The sequence below is a fragment of the Haliotis rubra genome, unplaced genomic scaffold (assembly GCF_003918875.1).
Source record: "Haliotis rubra isolate DU_JTF1 unplaced genomic scaffold, ASM391887v1 Scf705, whole genome shotgun sequence".
Taxonomy (NCBI): domain Eukaryota; kingdom Metazoa; phylum Mollusca; class Gastropoda; order Lepetellida; family Haliotidae; genus Haliotis; species Haliotis rubra.
Window position 1 is genome coordinate 347,216 of NW_025767419.1, and position 25,897 is coordinate 373,112.

The following is a 25,897-nucleotide window of genomic DNA, read 5'->3' on the forward strand; positions in this document are numbered from 1 at the left end:
TATGTGGTGTATGTTTTATTTTAAACTCCTCTTAAGTTACATCTGCATCATGTTAAACACAACATTTTGATCTGGCAAAAGTATATGCTGTAAACATACACAAATGTCTCTCATTCGTTTTGACGTGATTTTGACGTCGTTATATTTACATACAGTATCTGATAATCGTGGCAAAATATTATGTTCATTCTGAACACAGAAAGGATTTTCTTGATTATTTGCCTTTTTAAAAAAGAATACAGTACGGTTACATCAAAATCTTTTCTACGATTCTCTGTTCTATGACATACTTAATGAAATCTCCATCTACAGGGCATTTTCCACTGTACCGCCATAGATTATTTACTTCTCTATGTCCAAAGGTTCAGAGCAATCTTTTAAAGACTAGTGCGAAAATAATATGTGAAATTCTTAATTTCCTCATGAAATTCAGGAATAGGATGTTTTGGCAAGAAATAGGCATCCTCTAGGCATCAACTGTGCTCCCTTCCTTGTTGAACTACTTCTTCATGCATATCAGTTGAAATTCATGCTCGGATTGGTAAAATCAGTTGAAACTGAAAATATGTTCAACTCAAACTTAAGATCGATAATCTGATCATATTGTTGAATGATGGTCAAGTAGCCAATGCCCATCTAAACTACATGAGCAGAGAGCAGTAAACTGCATCAAATAGTGTAATAGCAGGGTACCAAGAGATCAAGCCATAAGTACAGCTTTGAAAGATTTCTATCGTATGCAAGAGCACATTGTTAAATCTGATGCATCAGCGACATAAATGATTTGTAAAGCAACTCCCTACTTTGACTAATCACATGTTCCTGTTAAGAACAATTGACCTGCCACTGCCTGTGTTTTGATGGTATCATCATTATTTGGAAGTAATTCAACACATGCTTGACATAGTTGGAATCGTACAAAGATCTCTGCTTTGAGAGATTCCCTTTGATTATTGAAAGTGTTATACGATGGACAGTGACACATCAAGTATCTGCCCTTTAATCCTGTAAACTGTGTGTGGCCTTTAGTGTCAGCAAACACGTGTTGAAAGAAAAACGCCAGTAAAATATTATTGCGTGTGGTAAAAATGTTGCTGAAATCCAATAGCAAGTTGCCACTCGTGCAGGAATAAATTAAAACATCCATCAAAAACAAGCACAGCGAGTGAGTGATTAACTGTGCTTATACAATATTTCAAACGTGTCACATTATGTCAGTATTCTTGGATATTGTTTGAACAACTGTTTAAACAAATAACGTATTCATTCAGTCGGGACACGTTGTATATATATATCATGTGGCACAATATATGGGCAATGATTTGGGATTATTTTTGATGGTCCTATCGAATTACATCGACGTGACATTTGACCTTGGGTCGAGGTTCCAGTTTCTCTCATCGATCACCGTGTACGATTTAAAAATCGTCTCCCCATTCGTCGGGTTATACCTGTTTAATCAGATGATTTAAAGATGCTGTTTGAAGTAAGCAGCCATTGTAAATATTCTATGGTTTCTGGACAACGAATTATTGCAGTGAATGACGTATATTTGTCGTCTTTTTGAATGGCGTATATTTAACGTCTATTGCAGTGAATGATGTATATTTGTCGTCTTTTTGAATGACGTATATTTATCGTCTATTGCAGTGAATGAGGTATAATTCTCGTCATTTGCCGTCCATGTTATACATGTAACTTTGCCTACCTCCATATCGTGTAGCATTTTACTTACATACATATACAAAATAATTGTGATTTCCTTTCAACTTTCAGATATTGAGTGGCCTCAGCGTAAAGCGGTGCTGAGATAAAGAACAGATTATATGGCTCATTCAGCGTGGTGCGTCGCGAAACTGGACGTTCCGTCAGCATGACCTGTGTCAGCTCGACATAGGATCTCCCTAAACAGCGATGATCCTTGACCTTCAATCAGCGTGGACAGCCATGGCCTTGGCAATGAGCCTGTCGGTCATTGGGGCGTTTTCCTTCAGGGCTTTTCTCTCCATCAACAGCGACCTGAGGGAAACAAACCAGAACCTGTATTAATTCAGTTAAACACTGGGTCTACTGCCCTAACCTGATACGACTCGTGTCACCACAGCAAACTCCGAAGCGTGTAACGGAAATATATAATTGGCGTCACGAATGCCCGGATGTTAGTGAAGACACCGCCCAGTGGTGTCGTGATTCGATCCTGTGTTACAATATGTAACTTAATGGCCTGTTCCGAGTCAGTATAATGCGTCTGAGTGGGATATCCTACAGTCAGTCAGTTTAACTGTTACATGGTATCTCAGTGGGCTAGCACCTTAACACTGACAAATACCCAGCAGTAATATAGGTACCCGGTGGGATAAGTCAAGTGACTATTAACCTTAAAGCGCCTAACAGGCAGCTTGGGTTGTCCGGGGTAAACATAATCCGATTGTGATTTCAACACCGTTGAGCATCGTATGGTGGAAAGTAGGCGCTATACAAACCCATTATTAAAAAAACCCAAACCAAACAAACCAACCAGCCAACCAACCAGCCAAACAACCAAACAAAAACCAAAAACAAAGAAAACCCAGCGACATACCCAAGAGCAAGTCTGTGGCTCAGACCCTAGTGAATAAATCATATAGGAGTCCTAACTCAAGTCTAGATTCATTGCCTATCTGTAGAAATTCAGGATTTTTCTGGGCTCCATTTGGATTTGTTTTCACAGATAAACACTTCTTATATATTAACAAATAAGATAACATTATTTCTGTGACTAAAGGTCAGTCTGACCCGACTGCATGCATGTTGCCAAGTGGGTGAAATAATCATTCAACTCACCCCCTGGAAATAATGGATTTTATCTTTCTCAAAATGACAGATTTGAGAAAAATTATAACCTAATCCGTTTGTGTGTCAACGAACACATTTCCCATTGTAGCCAATCTGACTTCCGGATTATGGATTTGTAACGCCAGTATGTAGTTACAATTTCACAATTTTTCATTGCCATGGCAACTGTGATGACAGTAAACTGTCCTTTTGATGTTGACGACTAAAAGCCTGAATTGTTACCCGGTAACCAGTCTATAATTAGTCTTTACATTTCTACTTTTGGGGCCAGTGACATATGCTGCGTGACAGCAGAAATGAATGGTTAGATATATGACTTACATAATCACTACAAAAATATACAATTAAAAGTTGCGACTACCTGCAAAATTGAAGATGCAACGTACAGAAATATTCACTTAAATCCGTTATAGGTCCGGTAATATATCTATCGTTGACGTTATCATAACCTAATTACTAAAAGACAATGTCTCTGTCACTTTCACATATACTAATTACATATTTAGTCTGAAACCTGTTGGAATAATAAAGGGAACGAGTAGCATTGCTTTGACGTCTCCCCATGAGGGGTTGGGTAGCCTAGTGGTTAAAGCGTTTGGTCTTCACGCCGAAGACCCGGGTTCGATTCCCCACATTAGAACAATGTGTGAAGAACATTTCTGATGTAACCCGCCGTGATATTGCTGGAATATTGCTAAAAGCGGCGGCGTAAAAGCAAACTAACACCAACTGGTGGTTGCTCAAAAGACACGTCATGGTTTCACTGGTCAGGACTTGTTGTCAGGTCAACTGCGTTAACGACGTATTACGACGTAGTCTTCTTTGAATTACACTAGTAAATGATCACTTTCCAAAACGCCTCCATCACACTGCTCCCCAAATGGTCAATCATCTCATAAGGTAATTGATAGTTCTAAAAGTAAGGAGGAACATACATCTTCGAGAAAACCAACTTGCACTCGTTTGACTCTCACAAATACGCAGGGGAAAATCGGGTAGGCTGTACAAGAATAAGGTAACAGACTCTCCGTTACCATGGTGATGGCCCACACTAAGGTATTACCTGGCGAGCTTGTGGTGCTCCGTAGACGGGGACTTGATGGCAGCCTGAATCAAGAACAGGTTAAAGATGTCCCGCTGAAAGTGAAACGGGTGTTATTAAGTCATTCATAAACGTAAGTCATTCCTATTTCTATTTGATCTTATATCTATCTTTATCTCATTTGGCGTAATTACTAATAGAATTTACATTCTCGGTTATCAAATGGATTATGGCGATTACCACCAATCCACTGGCAAATAAACGTGACGTTATTTCTCACAATTTCTAATCGCTAACGTTCCGAAGAATTGCTCTCGCTGATGAGTTTAACTTCAAGTCAAAACATTGATTAAACAACAGTCTCGTTTCTTGCTGACTGGGTTCCGTCCTATTGCGCAACTTAGTAAAATAACCAGTCCGGAATTTTGAGACCAACTCATTCAGCTTGATATATAAATATTAATCAGTATTATTTGATACATCTAATCACTTGTATACTGCAACACTACGCTCCTTCTAATCCTTGCTAACACGTCGTGCAGCGTGCTCTGACAAACGGAAATAGTGGAAATCTCAAAACGAGGCTCGGCCGCTAGAAAAGATTGGCGGCCTTGTACGGACTTGATATTATATCAATCACATTCTACGTTACCAAAAAACACGTTATAAGCGCAGAGAACACATAATAGGTGTAACCAGTGAGCCAGATGAATTGTGAATCATTTTGCGACCTCTTCACACAGGGGCAATCTGTGACGTCTTAGTTTACATCATGTTGCCTAAACCTCGCCATAAAATATAGAAATTTTTTTCAAAGTTTAAGATTAAAATTCATTTGTAGATACCGTTTTCCTATGAAACAAGGAACTGGAATCTCGTGTAACCATAGTTGTTTGTAGTGTCTCTTTTCACTTTCACACGAGAAAATTCGGATCGACTGAAAAGTAGGTCATTGTCTGAATTGGTTCATAGGACTCATGTTTCAGTTTCATCTGACAGTAGATTTAGCTATGGTGCTTATACGGCTAAACTGAAGCAAGGTTAGATGCATGCATGTCATCGTATCCTAACTGTCTTCTGGTCCAGACTCGATTATTTACAGATCACCGGCATACGACTGGCATATATATGCTGAGTGCGGCGTTAAACCACAAAGAAAAAGAAAAAACACACCAAAAAAACAAAACAAAAAAACAAAACAAGTCAAACAACCAACCATAAAACCCCAAACTATGGCAACGAATGGGTCGAGGGTAATGGAGATCCTATGCCCTTTATAATAGAGGATGTTTCAACAACAACCGTGAAGTTTCCCACCTGAGCGTGACTGCCGCCAATCTTTATTATGTTATATCTGATGGGTTTCAGTAGGTCGACAGCTTTGGCGTAGTCACCGTCCTTGTAGGCTACGAATGCCTCACACAACGACACACCGACCTCCTCCGTCACAGCCTGGTTGGTGCCGCGCCCGTTCCTGCGGAAACATTTCCTTGGCGTTAATAGGTACATGTATTGGATTTGTATGTGGAATTTTCAATATTTCCAAAATGTGTTCAAATTGCAAATGTTGGCTTTTTTCATGAATATTTACGGCCAATATCCATGTACCAGTATAGTTCTAGTTTTATTGACGTGCTGGCTTCATATCACAAGGAACTTCATATTTTGGCAATTTCATAAATATAAGTTCTTTTAATCACTGAAGATCTAAGACTCTTTCCATAGAAGTGGCGTTGGTAAACTTATCAGTCAGTAATCACTGAATAGACTTTAAAATTCTTGGTGCAAGTTATCGTAGCATTCACAAAAGCAGAATTTTTGTATGTCGAAAACGAAACGTTCTCTTCCGAATGAAGATAATTAAATTAAGTATGATATGATATGTGAAATACCTGTATTCTGTGCTGGTTTTGAGTGAACAGTTTTAAATTCGGAGTCGTGGTAATGGTTTTCGAAAGCTGATACATGATTGCCCCAAGAACCTACGTATCCATCAATTAGAAAGGTCGCTAAGAGTACTAGTTCATTTTACTCAACCTCCTGTCATTGTGCTCAGATCGCGATGCAAAGATGTATCAGAGTAAACGATGTTCTGAATAATTTGAGACTTATCTATTGATAGTGGAGACATATCAGAGTAAGCGATATTCCAATTTAGACGAGAGGTATCTACTGATAGAAGAAATGTATCTGAGTAAACGATATTCCAATTTAGATGTGATTGAACTATTGACAGTGGAGATGTATCGGAGTAAACAATATCCTTATTTAGGTAAGAGTGACCTATTGATAGTGGAGATGAATCGGAGTAAACAATATCCTTATTTAGGTGAGAGTGAACTATTGACAGTGGAGATGTATCATTGTAAACAATGTCCTTATTTAGGTGAGAGTGATCTATTGATAGTGGAGATGTATCGGAGTAAACAATATCCTTATTTAGGTGAGAGTGATCTATTGATAGTGGAGATGTATCGGAGTAAACAATATCCTTATTTAGGTGAGAGTGATCTATTGATAGTGGAGATGTATCGGAGTAAACAATATCCTTATTTAGGTGAGAGTGATCTATTGATAGTGGAGATGTATCGGAGTGGAAACGGAGTAAACAATATCCTTATTTAGGTGAGAGTGATCTATTGATAGTGGAGATGTATCGGAGTAAACAATATCCTTATTTAGGTGAGAGTGATCTGTTGATAGTGGAGATGTATCGGAGTAAACAATATCCTTATTTAGGTGAGAGTGATCTATTGATAGTGGAGATCGGAGTGTATTGATTGATAGTATCGGAGTAAACAAATATTCCAATATTTAGGTGAAGTGATCTGATTGATAGTGGAGATGTATCGGAGTAAACAATATCCTTATTTAGGTGAGAGTGATCTATTGATAGTGGAGATGTATCGGAGTAAACAATGATCTGTTGATAGTCCGATTTAGGTGAGAGTGATCTATTGATATGTATCGAGGTAAACAATATTCCGATTTAGGTGTGGAGATGTATCGGAGTAAACAATATCCTTATTTAGGTGAGTGGAGTGATCTATTGATAGTGGAGATGTATGGAGATGGAGTAAACAATATCGGATTATCTAGGTGAGAGTGATCTATTGATAGTGGAGATGTATCGGAGTAAACGATATTCCGATTTAGGTGAGAGTGATCTGATTGATAGTGGAGATGTATGATAGTGGAGGAGTAAACAATATCCTTATTTAGGTGAGAGTGATCTATTGATAGTGGAGATGTATCGGAGTAAACAATATCCTTGATTTAGGTGAGAGTGATCTATTGATAGTGGAGATGTATCAGTAAACAATATTCTTATTTAGTAAACGATATTCTCGATTTAGGTGAGAGTGATCTATTGATAGTGGAGATGTATCGGAGTAAACAATATTCCGATTTAGGTGAGAGTGATCTATTGATAGTGGAGATGTATCGGAGTAAACAATATTCCGATTTAGGTGAGAGTGATCTATTGATAGTGGAGATGTATCCGATTTAGGTGAGAGATCTATTGATAAAACGATATTCCGATTTAGGTGAGAGTGATCTGATCTATTGATAGTGGAGATGTATCGGAGTAAAGTGATATAAACCTCGATTTAGGTAGTGATCTATTGATAGTGGAGATGTATCGGAGTAAACAATATTCCGATTTAGGTGAGAGTGATCTATTGATAGTGGAGATGATATCGGAGTAAATTATCCCTTATTTAGGTGAGAGTGATCTCTATTGATAGTGGAGATGTATCGGAGTAAACAATATTCCGATTTAGGTGAGAGTGATCTATTGATAGTGGAGATGTATCGGAGTAAACGATATTCCGATTTAGGTGAGAGTGATCTGTTGATAGTGGAGATGTATCGAAGTAAACGATATTCCGATTTAGGTGAGAGTGATCTATTGATAGTGGAGATGTATCGGAGTAAACGATATTCCGATTTAGGTGAGAGTGATCTATTGATAGTGGAGATGTATCGGAGTAAACGATATTCCGATTTAGGTGAGAGTGATCTATTGATAGTGGAGATGTATCGGAGTAAACAATATCCTGATTTAGGTGAGAGTGATCTGTTGATAGTGAACGATATTCCGATTTAGGTGAGAGTGATCTATTGATAGTGGAGATGTATAGGAGTAAACAATATCCTTATTTAGATGAGAGTGATCTATTGATAGTGGAGATGTATAGGAGTAAACAATAGCCTTATTTAGATGAGATTGATCTGTTGATAGTGGAGATGTATCGGAGTAAACGATATTCCGATTTAGATGAGAGTGATGCCATTTTGAAGGCATAAATTAATGCATGACGTTCGTGGATAGGAATAATATACTAAACGACAATTTGTGTAGATATGTCGCTCACGAGGCAAACAGTTATAATTACATATCTATTCAATAAACCTTTAGCTGATATGGACGATTGTAATTATCTTGCATATCAAATATATGCTCAAAACGCCCTATTCGATCGATGCAGTGCAATTAGTATCAATGATATTATCTCTCCTGTCCTATCGCTAGTACTGCAGTTCGCCCTTGAAACTATCATTTGTAATCGCAAAGTGAACATCAATCGCGCGACCGTGTCATTGAACTGTGCATATATTAGAGATACCTACTGTACGAATTGCTTGATAGATTCCATCATCTGTTTGGCGGCATCCGGCTTTTTGGAGGCTAGACACGCCATCAGGATGTGAACGTCATTGAATGCTAAAATGTGATCGTCGACGTGAGGTCGGCAAACGTCGTATATGTCGTTCCATCTCTCGCCAACGTCCACGCCTACACATAAACAGTACACATTAAGTTTGTATGCTGCTTGGTTACATATATACGTATCGTTTAATGAGTGAGTTTTACGCCGCTTTTAGCAATATTCCAGCAATATCAGGGAGGGGGACACCAGGGCCTAGATTTTCGAAGCTCTCTTAGCGCTAAGATAGTCGTAAGCGCCATACATTAACATTATCTCACGACTATCTTAGCGCTAAGAGAGCTTCGAAAATCTAGGCCCAGAAATGGGCTTCACACATTGTACCCATGTGGGGAATCGAACCCGGGTCTTCGGCGTGACGAGCGAACGCATTAACCAATGGGCTACCCACCGCCCTCGTCTCGTTCAAAGGATAATGTAATGTGTTTGGTGGTTCTTTGGAAGGTTAGTTTGTACATTACTTGGACATTTACATAATATATACAATGCAGCTTTCTTACATGTCAGATTTAGTTGAGGTAGTCATAACAGTATCGGTCGTGACTATGGTGTTGACAAACCCTGAGTCATTTTCGGTGCGAATCTGAGACACAGCGGATCCGGGACTGCTAAGGGACCCAGCCCGTCCAGCGAATTGCGTTGCCTAGTCGACAGATTGAACTGTACAGTCAGTCCTAGGACGTCTTACCCCATTTAAATCTGCTAGGACATGTAATCACGTGTACCTTCCATCTCGAGTCTGAAGAGCAGAGAGCAAGCGTCCACCATGTCCAGAAGTGCCCCAGACTTACAGCTTCTCACAGTGACCTGTTGAATACAGAACAACAGCTATATCTCTCCCAAACCATGAATGTATATGGCCATTGCCTGTCAGCAATAGACGACATCCAATATAACTGGTTAGAAAGTCTGATTGTAAAAAGCATGAAGAATGAGATTTCTATCTTAATATTGTAATGAGCGATTCATCAAGCAGACCCACAGAGTTTAACAGGAACATATATATTCATCGGGGTTTTTTTAACTGAAAAGGAGGAGTGTCTTGGAGGGTACCTCAGGACTATGGTCTGGTGCCATTACAAATTGCTATGTCTGAGGTGAAATTGAGTTTTACGTCGTGCTTGAGAATATTTCGCTCATATGACGACGTGCATGCACCTCAGACTATATATGAGATACCATGCCGCAGTGGCATGATACCCCACTCAGTATCCTCCGAGCCGACCAGTCCTTGTTGTACCCATTAATGCCGAGCGCCAGGCAGGGACCAACAAGTACCATATTTTAAGCGTTCGCGGTCGGGGATCGAACCCACGACCTTCCGCTCTCAGGGCGGAGGCTCTAACCACTACACCACCGAGGCGGTTGCAATTCTCCCACTATATATAGTACCGGGGCGGTGGATAGTAGTGTTAAAGTCACGCCATTTCATGGATCGTATGTGTGAAGCCCATTTCTGGTGTCCCCCGCCGTGAAATTGCTAAAAGCGGCGTAAAACTAAACTCACACACTCACATATATAGTACCCACCCCCTCTCATTTATCTGCCTGCCTATCTATCCGGTTACACACACATACACACATACACGCGCACACACAATATTGTCTGTCTCTCCTCCCTCCCTCCCCTCTCACTCACTCACTCTTTCATCATGGGGATATAATTAAGGTCATACTCCGTTCTAAGCCAGAAAATAGTACCCATCCCCTCTCATTAATTAACTTTACCTGCCTGCCTATCTATCCGGTTACACACACACGCGAACACACACACAACATTGTCTGTCTGCCCCTCCCCCCCCCACACACACACATCTCTCTCTCTCTCTCTGTGGTGTCATGTCACGCGTGACGTTCTGTATCGCTCTATTACTTGTATAACGCTGGCTGGCTATAACTGGCTGGGAAATCAATTAAAGATGAAATATGGTGTGAATTGCCAGGTGTTAGTGGTATTCAATAAGTAACATCTGCCAGCTACCTTTAGTTCTGCATCTCTCTCTATACACAATACAGTATCTATTAACCAGTAAGGTAACTAGACACACCGTATCCAATATACCGCAAATGTGAATAAATTGCTTTCAAAAATACAGAAAAGTACGTGATAATACGTGATTGAAATAATTTCTTCAGCAACCCTCTTTGAGTTCGTTATGGCAGACTCGACTTGTTGACACATGTCATATAGTAGATCACATGGTAGTCTTGGGTACCTCACAGACCGGAAGCTGGAATAGTGGGTGGCATAAAACTAAAAACAGCAGGGTGGAAATAACCCATTGCCCGACGTCCGAGTCCAGTGTTATTTTTCTGTCAGGTATTGGGTAAGCAAATTTGTATATCACACTGTACCGATCAGTGTGTCCAGTTGACTTTCCAACCGATTTAATAATGTTGTTTATTTAAAATACACATCAACAAGAAAACAGCCGGTATAGTGGAAAAATGATCAGGGCAAGTGATTTTACATGTGCCACTGTACCGGAGTACACTAGCAATTTTAAAGTTATTTCCACCCCTGAAACAGTATTGACAATTATGTCCTTCATCACTGACGATCAGGGATAACACAAGATACCACGTTAGGTAATTCCACTGGAGTGTATTTGAAATAATACACCAGCAGATAGATTAATATTATAATACAGAACAGCAGCTGCTAGACTTGTTGTCCAAACACTGACCGTTTACTATGGCACTATTGAATGGATTTCGTCACTACATGTATTTCATATATAACCTAAGTTAATGTTAATGGTGGTCCGATTAATTGAAATAATCGAAGATTGGTCGCAGTGACTAAACGACCAAGCAATTGATCACGTTTTCTCACAATCGAACACAAACAATTTTTAAACACTTGTTTGTATCAACAATATTTTGTTTTGTCCGTGTCATTAAATTTACATTTCATGAGCACTACTCGTTCCTAGTCATGCTTGAATTTAAGGCCACAGGAAATGTATGTTCCTAACATACTAGTCATCCTTTAAAGATTTGAAATTTAAACAAACCCAAAGAACTAAATGTTTTTGTGTTTTTTCTGCAGCATGAACAAACATTATAGGAAAATTTGATAAATGAGGCTAACCAATTATTTTCGATGATTGATCAGTTGTAATGAATCAATCATCAATTATGAGATTGTAACCAATTCCCAACACTAGTTAATGTATCGGGTAATGCGCTTATAACGAATAATGTACCAATATATATTAACATGTATAACAGCGATATTTCAGTAAAAGAGCCATCAGTTTATCCAGGAAAACAGTGCAGTATTTAATATACATCATGACAATGGAAACAGTATTCAGCCATCGAGTGACGTCTTCATTTAATTTGGCACAGTTATCTTAACAAACGAAAATATTTGTGGCAAGAAAATAAAAATATTTCTTACAAGTAACATTAAAAAATTAATTTAGATCCAGATACCAAGTTCTTTCATTGTGCGAAGAAGGGCACTGTCTGATGCCTCTTCATTAACTGAAGCATTTGCAGATGCTAGTTTCTAGCAAAGACTTTAGTAGATATAAATTTAATATCTACTGACTTTCATGATCATTAACCTGAAACCTTCCTATGGCACCCAAACACCATCACATCGGTAATACATTGTCACTAAGACGTTAACACTCTTTATACTAAGCGCTACTGTAAGCTTTAGATCCTAAATGTTGTCTTAGAGCAACTTCTTCATACCGGTGCCTAACAATGGCCTAATGCCATGTGTATTACAGCTATAAAGCTTCAACGAGGGTAGTAAGATCTTGTAAATTACCTGGGTGTCGAAAATATCCAGGGCTCCCTGATATTCACCCTGTGAAAGAGAGACGTTGATGTCAGTCCGATGAAATAATTCAGTTCACATTATTTAAGTTCAGGTACATAATATGCAGTCAAGAGAGACATTGAAATTGAATTAGACAGAACTAATTTCAAATACGAATTTGCGAGATAGTGTATGTTTCAAGAAGAAGAAAACAATAAGAAAACAACATCGATAAATTACGGAGAAAGGTAAAAGAAAATATACATGGATCGAATTTAATTTCAAATAGAAATTCTGGTAGATGTTTCAACAATGCCGGGTGGTATTGATATACAGCCCGATCACATCCTGAAGAACATGCGGAGGGTAATGTGAATGTAATAATCACCTTCTCTATGTAGTACAGTGCCCAGTGCCAGTAGTTGTGACAAGCCAGCATCCCACAACTCTGGAACCAAATTCATCAAGATTATTCTAAGGATCAACAACGAAAGAAATTGCAGCTGGGTAATAAAAACTAAAGAACTATTTTTGTCAAAATGAGGAATTATACGATTGCGATCGTAAAACTCACCACCCAGTTCTTGACTGTGTTTGACCGTCTATACTCACCGCCCAGTTCTTGACCGTGTCTGACCCTCTATACTCACCACCCAGTTCTTGACCGTGTCTGACCCTCTATACTCACCGCCCAGTTCTTGACCGTGTCTGACCCTCTATTCTCACCACCCAGTTCTTGACTGTGTTTGACCCTCTATACTCACCGCCCAGTTCTTGACCGTGTCTGACCCTCTATTCTCACCACCCAGTTCTTGACTGTGTTTGACCCTCTATACTCACCGCCCAGTTCTTGACCGTGTCTGACCCTCTATACTCACCGCCCAGTTCTTGACCGTGTCTGACCCTCTATACTGACCCTCACCGCCCAGTTCTTGACTGTGTCTGACCCTCTATACTCACCGCCCAGTTCTTGACCGTGTCTGACCCTCTATACTCACCGCCCAGTTCTTGACCGTGTCTGACCCTCTATACTCACCGCCCAGTTCTTGACCGTGTCTGACCCTCTATACTCACCGCCCAGTTCTTGACCGTGTCTGACCTCTCTCACCGCCCAGTTCTTGACGTGTCTGACCGTCTATACTCACCGCCCAGTTCTTGACCGTGTCTGACCCTCTATACTCACCGCCCAGTTCTTGACCGTGTCTGACCCTCTATACTCACCGCCCAGTTCTTGACCGTGTCTGACCCTCTATACTCACCGCCCAGTTCTTGACCGTGTCTGACCTCTATACTCTATCTTGACCGTGTCGACCCTCACCGACCGTGTCTGACCTCTATACTCCCAGTTCTTGACCGTGTTCTTGACCCTCTATACTCACCGCCCAGTTCTTGACCGTGTCTGACCCTCTATACTCACCGCCCAGTTCTTGACCGTGTCTGACCCTCTATACTCACCGCCCAGTTCTTGACCGTGTCTGACCCTCTATACTCACCGCCCAGTTCTTGACCGTGTCTCGACCGCCAGTCCTTGACCAGTTCTTGACCGTGTCTGACCTCTCCGCTACCAGTTCTTGACCGTGTCTGACCCTCTATACTCGGCACCCAGTTCTTGACCGTGTCTGACCCTCTACACTCACCGCTCAGTTCTTGACCGTGTCTGACCCTCTATACTCACTGCCTAGTTCTTGACCGTGTCTGACCCTCGATATTCACCGCTCAGTTCTTGACCATGTCTGACCCTCTACACTTACCGCCCAGTTTTCGACCGTGTCTGTGAGGAAGGAGATGCCCTCATCCTGGCGCCCTGTCATCTCCATTACGTGACACAGTGTGTGGGTGGACCAGGCATCCCGGGGATTCAGATTCAGCCCCTAGAGAGACAACAATAACCCGGATAAACCTCTCAACAAAAAGTACATACATACATTCATCTTCAATAACGTGCCGTGCACATTGACAATAACAAACATTCCATTGTGTGGGCTTATTTAAACATGATTTGAATAACATTACAACTGAAAGCATCTCTTGATATGGAGATGAGTGACTTAAACCATTCTCATAGAGAAGAAGGCTATAGGGCCTGTAAGTCTCGCGAGGCGCTACTTCCCGGCCCCCAACTTGCGATACGCGTGCCACGGCACAGCTTACTTCCGGGACCAGATTTCCGGTGGCAAGAACCAGTTCTGGTTCCGAATTGCGCGACCGCCAAATACGACTTTACTAGAACGGACCAAATGTACAACCACGCTTGGCTGTCCCAGCTGTTGACAATCTCAATATTTGGCTAATTGCGGGATAGTTAGATCGGAAATTTGTTATTCCTGCAAGGATTATCGGTTCCCTACTGCCAACTGACAACCATGAGACCATTCGAAAAGGTATGAAACGTTGTTTGTCACCGGAAGTACTAAGGTCTCGTGAAGTGCCGTGACCTACTTACGGGCCCTGTTGTTAGGATAGATAACGTAACGTGAAGCTGAATGTATCCGAAGAGCTGACTACACGTTAACATGTCCAGTATGAAGCTATCATCAGTCTGACCTCCACGTAAACAGATGCTAATGCATCAACTGATTTGAATATTTCTTTTAAAAGACGTGAAACACTGACCAAGATGACCAGTAACTGACCTGCTTGGCCGTTCTCTCCGCCTGGTCATACAAGTTGCACTCCTCCAAGCCAAAAGAGTACATCCCGACCAGGTATCTGCCAGAGGAAACGGAAACATATATAGTATGACCAGAAATTATTGAGAATTTTAGGAATATGTTTAATTGGATTTCTAGTATAAACAACCTTGACCAGCTATCAAGTGCTTGGTTTCATTCAAGAGAGACAACTCTGTTAATCCTTTTTCATTAGTTTGTGAAGAGTTATCCCCCTTTGCTTACTTGCTAGCAGACGACATTTTTAGTGATCCTCAGTATGGATGATTTAGAGAGGAGGAAGTTGATTTTAGAGTATTATAACAAGGACATCAGATCAGCTAAAGTGATTTCAAGTAGAACAGGCATCCCATTGTCCACTGTTTATCGTGTTTTGAAAAATATTGCAAATGGATATGGCATTGAGCACCAGGGAGGCGCAGGTAGGCCCAGAAAAATTGACTGTCGGTGACAGGAGGCGGTTTGGTATTCTTGTTTCTAAAAACAAACGAAGGAGTTTAGAAAACTTAAGGCTGGATATGATTGATAGAGGAACTGTGGCTGTCTGTAAGGAGACAATTAGAACTGAGCTGCATGCAATGGGTTGGCAGAAAAGTCGAGGAATTCCATCACCGATCATGAAACCTGAACAAAAGGAGCGAAGGTTGAACTGGTGCTTACAGCATAGACATTTTAACTGGGACAATATGATTTTCTCAGATGAAAGTTCTGTGTGGCTGTTTCCTAATACACTGAAATTCTGGACCAAACAAACTGAAAACCCTTTGTATCAGCGCCCAAAGTACAGTCCGAAATTTAACGTGTGGGGTGGTATATCTGTGTTAGGGGCAACGCCCCTCTGTGTATTTGAAGGGAATATGAACAGTGAGCGGTACACAGATATTCTCGAGGGACATTTACTTCCATCTGCTCACGTGTTCTATGGAAATTCTTTGATTTTCCAGCAGGACAACGACCCAAAACATCGTTTAAAGCATTCACAGGCCTGGTTTCGGACCGAAAATAAGACATTATTAGATTGGCCAAGCCATAGCCCTGACCTCAATCTAATAGAAAATGTTTGGGGACTTATGAAGGAAAGTGTCAATAAGAAAAATCTGACATGTATTGCTGAAATGAAAGAAGAGGTGGTCCGATATTGGGACAGCATGGACCACGACTTTCTAACTTCTTTGATCAGTAGTATGGCCCGCCGCATTGAAGCCTGCATTGCTGCCCATGGTGACTTGACAAAATACTAACTGTTCACTTGTCTTTGAATCTGGAGTTATGTTCTGCTAATATTCACATTTAATACGCGATTAATGAGTGAAAAAAATATAAAAAATACAATCTTTAAATTCTCAATAATCACTTGTCTTTGAATCTGGAGTTATGTTCTGCTAATATTCACATTTAATACGCGATTAATGAGTGAAAAAAAATATAAAAATACAATCTTTAAATTCTCAATAATTTCTGGTTTAACGTACAGTACGTAAAGTAATGGAAACTCAATACATTCTTACACAAAAGTCGTAAGGTATATGATGCGCTTGCGCATTATAAGGAAAGTGCGCGTTAAATCTCCAGATCATCATCATCATCATCATCATCATCGACGCGCTGATGATTTTAGGTGTATAAAACAATAATTTAATGAATTGATATACATGTATGTTCTGATTAATACAGGAACACATTCCAGCCCAGTGGAGTGTCTATATTTTATGGACAAACTCTTCTAACATATTTAAGCTATTTATCATGTTGAATATTTTTCAATTAAAAACGTATTTAGACTGATTTTTCAATTGTATTGCCACGTAACATCACAGGTTTTTAACGCCATACATATATTTGTCGATGGGCATTTTGGTAAATGAAATCAGACACGCTACAGTTTGTTGGGATCGGGTGGTCAGGCTCGCTGACTTGGTTGACACATGTTATCGTATCCCAATGTAGGTTAATGCTCATGCTGTTGTTCACTGGATTGTATGGTCCAGGCTTGATTATTAACAGATCGTCGCCATATAGCTGGACTATTACTGGGTGCGGCGTAAAAAAACAAACCACAAAAAAACCTAACTATCAGTTAAGCACACCTTTCAATAAAACACATCCACATAGAATGGCTCAAGATCATACACATGTTGATAACTGTTTCCACAATTGTTGTTCCACAACTCCAAAACCATCACCCATATGTAGTCCACGTCAACTGGAGCAGTGAGTCTGGAATCCTTTAACGGTATTGGGCTTAGTGCGCTTTGCATTGTTCAGTCATACAAGTACTTCATTAATTTTTACATTGATATGCATCTAACTAAAACGTTATAAAACGTATAACATTCGGAGCTCTTGGAGTTTCACCTACCCGTATAGAGGCATTGCTGGGTTCCATTTCGGCAAGATTCGAGCTATGCTATCTCGATTCTGATTGGGGAAGCCAAGGTAGAAATATGAGTCGTGTGCAAACTTGAGTGCCAGGATGTCCAGGGGATTCTGTAGCAAAATGTCCTCCCATATGTCACACGCGTCGGGGGTCAACCTTGGAAACAATGTATTCGCCAGGTTCACGTCATAGAAATACACAAATCAAGCATAAATTATGGTGATTATGATGATAATTTTGAATTACCTTTAGAAATGTGTATCATTTGCTAGTTGAAGGCATCGGTACTTCGGCATCACTTTCAATGACAATTTGATGGTGACCACAGGGGCTTGTATTGCTGAAAATAATACGTCCTGGGTCCTACATTCGTTCACTGATATCCATATACATATACATATACATATATGGATATCAATGAACGAATGTAGGACCCAGGACGTATTATTTTCAGCAATACAAGCCCCTGTGATGGTGACACGGTCCCCTAGAATTTGTATCTTAGCGGTCAGGGCCTCCTTTCACAAAGCACTAAGGTGATCGTAAGTCACTAAGGTAACCTTAGTGCAATGTTAAAGAATGGGAGTTAAGGTTAACCTTAGTAAAGGTTGCTTTGTGAAAGGAGCCCCTGGACCATTAGCCTTAAAGCTTTCGAAAAACTCCATCTCTTAGCAATGTAAGATCTGGGTACCGTTGTACAAAACAACCTTAGCGCTAAGTGAGTGAGTGAGTTTGGTTTTACGCCGCTTTTAGCAATATTCCAGCAATATCACGGCATGGGACACCAGAAATGGGCTCCACACATTGTACCCATGTGGGGAATCGAACCCGGGCCTTCGGCATGACGAGCCAACGCTTTAACCACTAGGCTACCCCACCGCCCCTCTAAGACTGTCGTAAGTCTATGTTAAGGTATGGGAGTTGTGATCACCTTAGCGATAAGGTTGTATTGTACAACGACACCCTGGTAGTCGTGGATTCGAAATCTAGTATGTGATTATGTTCCTGTCCTAACACAGATTCCCTTAGTAACGGTCACTGACTTTCCCAATTTGGCGTTAATTCCCACTGACTGACTGACTCACTCACTCACAAAAAAAAGCGTGTCTCTAAATTACCTCTCGCAGAATTTAGTTGATTGCAACAGTGCAACTTATTGTTCTACATTACACTTGGTCATGATGAATATATCTTACCCGTCCGACCACAGCTTTAGTGCACGTGCATGTTGTTTCTCTCGCTCAATACTGGATGTCTCAGCTAGTCGAAGCATTTCGCTTATCTCCCCTGCAAAGGTCTTGTCAACCGTGACATTCCTTCCGGTTCCCAAGAGGTCAAGGCCGTTTTTCAGAACGCGTCCCATAACTAAAGTAAGAAATTACGGTTAACGTTACATATCAGGCATCACAACGGGCACACGAATGAGTAGCTAAGATACATAGCGTTCACTGACATGTTCTAGTGAACGCTATGTATCTTAGCTAACGAATGAGTTAAGGCGTGTGTATTTTACGTATCTTTCAATAAGTGTAACAAATCCCATACTGAAGGGAAATATCCGCTGACAGTCTAGTCCAAAGTTGAAATCCAACTGTTATCGTGTCCATATGTTTTATGAATCGCCCTGAACACCGGATTTTCGCGAAATTGTGGTTATCATGTCATACAAGCGGCACTGATCCAAACACGTGGAAACCCATTCAAGCTTAATGATGACAGAGCTTGAAACTACACGAAGGGCCAGAATTACAACGACAATTCAACCAAGTCATGAGATTTTGGTTTGTTTTAACTGTATGAATTGTGTTAGCATTATACATATATCACTCAAACTCGATCCAAATTCAGTCAAACCTCGTTTTTCCAGTCAAAATATATACTTATCTGTATTTCGAAACATGCGGAGTGCCGAAAACAGTGTCGTTTACGATTATTTGGCGATCAGGAATTGCATTGTTATAAAGAATAAATCCATTTTCTAGGGTTCGAGACAACCAGGTTTGGTAGTGAATTGACCACGACTTTAAACAATCAAGGATGTGACAAATCTGATGTTTACTCACTGCATGGGTCGGTTTAATCTTAAACAATTCAGGGACCACTGTCAAACTGTGAGTGTTTTATATCTTAAATACAAACACAGATTAGGACATACTGATAGCCTGGTGTTCCCCCATAGTATGCGAAATAATAATGTTCGCTGAAACAAAAATCATAAACTGGTGGAATATCAATAACCTTTGAGCCAAATACACTTTGAGGCACCAATATATATATTAAAACTTGTTTATAGTTTGAAGGACAAAATAGATGTACCTCGTGATACCGAAGAATAATTAATTGATATGGTTTGGGGCGTATTAATAGATAATGGAAACGTACCAAAGTTAGGGTCAGCGTCCATCATCTTCTGTAGCGAGGTTTCAATGCCACCAGTTCCTGCGTCGTCATACCAGCCCACATACTGAAGTCATACACAAGCTGTAGAGTGGGTACCCGTAATGTTACATACAGACTCGTCTATAAGCTGTACAGTCTACCAAGTCACACCTGTTCTTTGTACAATGCAGAAGGATTGTTCAACATATGAATATAACGGTATTATACATAGAAACACAATTCTTACTATTGATATCAACTTCACATAGTGGTCACAGTGATTTATTGGATAATTGTGAAACAAACAGTCAAAGTTTTAACCCTTTGATGGTAAAAAATGTTCATCCTTTTCCGTGTCTTAGATAAGAATATCTGGAATTTCATTTGAAGTAGACTCCATAAGGTTTGTTACTGTCCCCATGCCGGGATCGGGTGGTCAGGCTCGCTGACTTGGTTGACACATGTCATCCTTTCCAAATTGCGCAGATCGATGCTCATCCTGTTGATCACTGGATTGTCTGGTTCAGACTCGATTATTTACAGACCGCCGCCATATAGCTGGAATATTGCTGAGTGCGGCGTAAAACTAAACTCACTTATTCACTCACTACTGTCCCCATGCATGAATAATCTGCATTAAAACCTCGTTAAACCGGACTGTAGTATTGCTATTGATATCACTTATAAGGCAAACAAGAAAGTTGCCTTTGGACCAAGTGGCTTCACTGTGTCCTGGGTTCTGCTAACCAGACCATGTAGGTATTTTTCAGCAAACACACGAAATCCACTTACCTGAGTGAGCGTAGCATCAAACATCTTGCTGGCTTCATTGTTGGTGGTGGAGAGTGGGAGCCCTAGACTCTTCCACTCCTGACAAAATAAATGTATTTCATGCACTTACCGGTACTCAAAGAGAAGACAGTTCACAATAAAAGATGAATGTGTCGATACAATTGTTAAAACAATTGATGCACTCTAGATGAATTATGTTTTCTTAACTGTTGTGTCTTATCAAACATCCTTCCTTGACACACCTTTCATGTATTATCCTTTACGCTAATAAATAGAGGTTAGAAGAGTGTTACTCTCGAGCTCCATGTAACTGTATCACAGGACGGATGTCTTCAGTTTAGTTTCCACGTGCTAACTTTCCCTTTATGTGCACAAATATTTCTGCGGTTTTTATAATTTATGACTTTTGAAGTACAATCGACCATAATCTTCTGCGATGAATTCAAAGAGCATTATTCAGCTCTGGATAACAGCGCTCACTCACTCATAAACATTATGATCAAGTCGGAATGGTTCAATGGAATCATCATTTAGTAGAGATTTCGTAAGACTAGGAAATGCTTTTGTCTCTTTTAGCGGTGTATACATGCATGTTGTCAATAATTGTTATCGCACGATCCACCACCATCGTATATCAAATAGTTGATAGGCAACCAGTGGTTGATGTTGTGAACCCCGACAGGGTCCCACAAAATACGAACCGATACCATACAAATTGAGTGAGTGAGTGAGTTGGGTTTTACGTCGCTTTTCCATATATCACGGCGGGGGACACCAAAAATGGACTTCACACAATGTACACTAAACGCCAAAAGAAACGTTACCCTCCTACCTTTATCAATTACTGAAAAACTATCAAAGATATGTTAGAAGGCATTAGTTTACAAGAAAGCTGAACAACACAGCTTTATGCAAATCACGAAAAAGAATTAAAATGCATTCATATTTAGGTGAAATGCATCTTTTTCAGAAGAATTAAATTGTCCTATATTCGTCCATGCCGAAATAAACCAATAACAGTGATTTAGATGTCCGAAAGAAAGGTTGAAATAATATTCTGCTTTGAGACAAAGATAAACCATTTAAAGTCACCATTTTTCAACTATTAAAACAAGAAACAACTGTTGTAGAGTGTGTAAAATTGTAAAAGAATCATTCTTATGATTTCAGTTTTTTAAAACATGTTCTGCTGATTTGCATTAGTGAAAACAAATAAAACGTGTCTTTGATATTGTGAAAAAGTGTTTAGGAACATCTAAGATTATCTTTGCTAACATTTTTGCTTGCAAAGTAACATTTTTCCATTTTTGTTTACACAGAGCAATATCAATCGCAAAACGTAGCAATATTCAAGCCGTATTTGCATCCATTTCACGTGTAGAATGATTCTTATAGGGTATAAAAAGAGACTAGAATGCATGATATGATACACAAGTACGAGAAATATGCCACGATTAACAGCTGAAGAGAGAGAGAGAGAGAAAGAGCCACCGGGATGGTGCAGATGAGGTCGACATACAATGCTGTTGCCAACGCCCTCGGATGCCACCGTATCACGGTTATCAGACTTATTCAAGGCTACAGACAGACTGGGGTCACCGACAGACAATGAAGTGGACGCCCACGCATCACAGCGCCAGATGAAGATAGGTACCTCCGTCATTAAGGAAGGAGGGTAACGTTTCTTTTGGCGATGGGGAACGCGAATGTATCGATACATCGATACATTTTACTGCACACTGATACGATACGCGCGATACATGCATTTTACTGACGTACGTATCGATTCCTATCGATTTTTTTAAAACTTTATCGATTCAAATTTTTATGCTATATCCATCTCTGTCAAAGTCTTGATAGTAAAATTATACCAGATGGCTCCGATAAATAGATGTAGCTAGCTTTACTTAAAAAATAAGTTGGAAACTAACAGCTTTTGTGATTGGCTAGACTATTTTGATGGACCAATCAGCGAGCGCGTACGTTGCCGGTAAGGTAATGCTATGAAAAGGCGCGATAATTATGTATCGCGATACGTATCGTATCGTGACCTTAAAATCGTGATACGTATCGTATCGTGAGATTGGTGTATCGTGACACCCCTACTGTCAACCATTCTGCTAATGACCAAAGTGTATTTCCGGGTAGATACTACGATTCATGATGAGGATAAATAACTCGGAGTAGCATCTCGTGAGTGATGACAATTAAGTGATGGAGCTTTGTCATGTCAGGGCTCCATGACGTTATCACTTAGCATTAAATGTTCATTCCGACAAAATTTGACCTGAATCGTTGCTATGACAACACTTAGAATCCTAAGCCTTTGAGCACCATTTTAACAAAAGGTTTTGATCCTCTGAAACAACAATCGTTGATCAGAAAGATTAGAGTCCCTTCGAAAAAGACACTTTGTTTCACTTTAAAAATATATTTGCAAAAAGTATGTTTCTAAAAAATATGTAACATCATTGTTACATTTCCAGCCCGACAAAAGTGAAACGTTGAGATGTGGGAACCTACCCATCCTATAAAACATCACCATAGGCAACCCGATCCATGTCTGCTGATTAATCAAAGTACACAACCCTTCCTATCAAATAGGTTAAAGCACGAGGGACGTTATGTGTAACACGTCATCGGTGATTTACACAGTCTACAACACGGGATGAAACCCACCTGGCCTGGTTAACACATCACCGGTGATTTACACAGTCTACAACACAGGATGAAACCCACCTGGCCATGTTACATCACCTCTAACTAGGGTATCGAGTACCGAGCTGCACTGAATACCCACAGGGGTATTAGTTTGTAGAGACAGCGTAATCACATCGGGTGTTGTGTCGGGCATATGTATGACATAATGGACACCGTCAGTTATAGGTGTTTCTTTATGCACAACTAATACGTTTTCTGTGTGCTTAGAATGTAATACACAAGATTTCTGTCTGTACTGGGTTGTTGGGTTGTAGTATATTTACTGACGGTTAAGTCAACATTCCTTTGAGTCAGTTTCAGACATGTGTTACTATTCGTCAAAGGATCGATAATAACGCGCGCGCGCGCTCACACACACACACACACGCACACAGTAATAGCGCGCGATCAGAAAGAGAGAGAGGAGGGACAGAGAGAGAGAGAGAGAGAGAGAGAGAGAGAGAGAGAGAGGGGCTATATGACTCTTTAATGAACAATTCATTTATACAGAGACAACATTAATACATGACGATCACCCCGAAGGGAGCAATTGTTTCACGTATTAACTGATTAAAACACTAGGTAATCTGGGTAGCACAGATAATCCAGGAGGATCTACGGCATACGAATCAATCTATCTGTTCACATAACCCACAAACACCGACAACAACATTCATACTACGTAAGCAGCACCGCTGAATATTCCAGTTTGCTGTTAATATGCATAGCATTCGCTTACCTGACAATCTCGCCACTGACTGTGCATCGTTTAATCACCCAGAACAGTGGTGTTGCCCAAGAGGTGTCAGTACAGGTAACAGCAGTTGAAAGGCACCTGACCTGCAGTACAGTTATCTCGCGACTGTCTTGCTTGGGGCGAGCTGAATATCCTTGACCTTAGCCCTGTCACCGGGTTGAAGTTAACGGTTGACTAAGCGCATATGTCCAACTGTTACAGTTACAGTACAGGAGCTAAGCCAGGACAAAATTAATGTTGCTCAACACCTTCCACATAAAAGGTCTGCCTACACAGTTTGATCCAGGAGAGCCTACTGAACATTTCTAGGTACTATGTAATCCCAAATTATAGGGTAGGTAAAAAGTTAGGGGTCATTCTTTGGTCCTACCCCTATAGCAAAATGCAGGCAAATGTTCGGGAGAAGGTGCAACATTGTGTCCCAGGACTTTCTTTGTAGTGAGCATCTTCATTATCATTATATGATTTTGTGAAGTTTATTTGAAGATTATGCAAAATCACTTAATTTTATGACACCAAATAAATATAGATGGGGAAAAAAAGTAATTTCTTGACAAAAATCTTGTATTGTTTGAAAAGAAATCCCGGTTCTGAAAACAACCAACATCTCCTTTAATCTTCAATATTCTGTTTAGTTATAAATGAAAATAGTATGTATATATCGCTACAATGGCAATTGAAGTTTAGTTTCTCGAAAAGGATGATTCTAACAATATAATACACCGAATTGCAAGAGTCTTGAACGCTGTGTAATATATTAAACAAAACACATTTCTTAACTATGTCAATATTCTGTGTTGAACATGCTTTATCAATGGCATAACTGCGTTACACCTAACCTTTTAGAATAAACAAAAAGGTTTTAGTGGAACATGCTTTTCATATACGCATATCTTTTGTGAAAATGGGGATATCTTTTGTAAAAATGGGGATTTCAGATTATGCCGGGTGTGTTTGACACACAACTGATATTACATATTTTCAGTGCTCCTTACGGGGAAGTGTAATGCTTCATTTGTACTCCCATGGATACGTATTTTTCAGACCACTCTTTCCTTCGGGTTTTGTTATTTCTTCAACAGTTAAACACAGCAATACGAGGGTTCAATATAGATTATCACGGCTGACGTAAGACAGCACTAACACCATTACATTACTGCATACAACTATTAGTAGCGATCTATATTATCACGCGTAGGTTTGTCTCGGGTTACGGGTGTAAACAGGCTTCACCGAACCGGGACAGACAGATATAGATTTAGACGTCTTATGTACGTATGTGAGAGATATACCACACTTTCCTAGGTGTATCTGCCCCAACTGTAGGGGTATCGACCGACGCATCGATAAAAGGGTGGCTATATCCGTCTTATACCAGACTCTGGTCGAGTTGAAATGTAAAATAACTTTTTGTTTCGTATCCAGATTAAATATTTCAGGCTATGTTTACTTTCTTCTAAATGCATGTTTACACCCATACGTTGAGACCTTCAAACGTCTCCATTCGCATCAACCTTACAGGAGCACGTGATGCTGCAAGTTCTTGAAAGTATGAAATACATCATTCTCTTCCCACAGAGGTTACTCCTGTCATATCTTCCTACGTAACCTCTGTTCTAATACGGCCCTTTCATGGTGTGAGCGTTCAAGACTCGTGATTGGAGACAATCAGATTTAGTTTTGCAATCAGCAACGTTGTTTCAAAAGTGATCATTCGCAAGGCCTCGGTAATTTCCGTATGCTTCGAGAAAACTAAACTTCTTCCCCTGCGCGATGCGCAAACGTTTCTTCTAGACAGAACTCAGTTATGTTATGGAGGATCAGTGGCGTCTCCA

At 40.2% G+C, this 25,897-nt stretch overlaps 1 protein-coding gene across 1 annotated transcript; it reads right to left on the reverse strand.

The window, feature by feature from the left end:
• LOC124258988 (tetratricopeptide repeat protein 38-like) lies at nt 1-24,203 on the reverse strand. Its single transcript, XM_046693049.1, has 14 exons — nt 24,045-24,203; nt 20,606-20,683; nt 19,817-19,898; nt 18,631-18,799; nt 17,417-17,590; nt 15,022-15,097; nt 14,140-14,259; nt 12,777-12,836; nt 12,398-12,436; nt 9,336-9,417; nt 8,513-8,678; nt 5,195-5,351; nt 3,899-3,972; nt 1-2,019 (listed from the first exon to the last, which is right to left on the reverse strand). Exons 1-14 carry the CDS (start codon nt 24,069-24,071, stop codon nt 1,929-1,931), a joined length of 1,395 nt encoding a protein of 464 aa, XP_046549005.1. The 5' UTR covers nt 24,072-24,203; the 3' UTR covers nt 1-1,928.
• Nucleotides 24,204-25,897: the final 1,694 nt, after the last annotated feature.

Excerpts from the sequence above, each read along its gene's own strand:
- LOC124258988 (XM_046693049.1), bottom strand. The coding sequence starts at position 24,071 with ATGCACAGTCAGTGGCGAGATTGTCAG. Across the intron at positions 14,260-15,021 it reads CGGAGAGAACGGCCAAGCAG|GGGCTGAATCTGAATCCCCG; the intron begins GTCAGTTACTGG and ends TTGTCTCTCTAG. Across the intron at positions 3,973-5,194 it reads TTGGCGGCAGTCACGCTCAG|CGGGACATCTTTAACCTGTT; the intron begins GTGGGAAACTTC and ends TTTCACTTTCAG.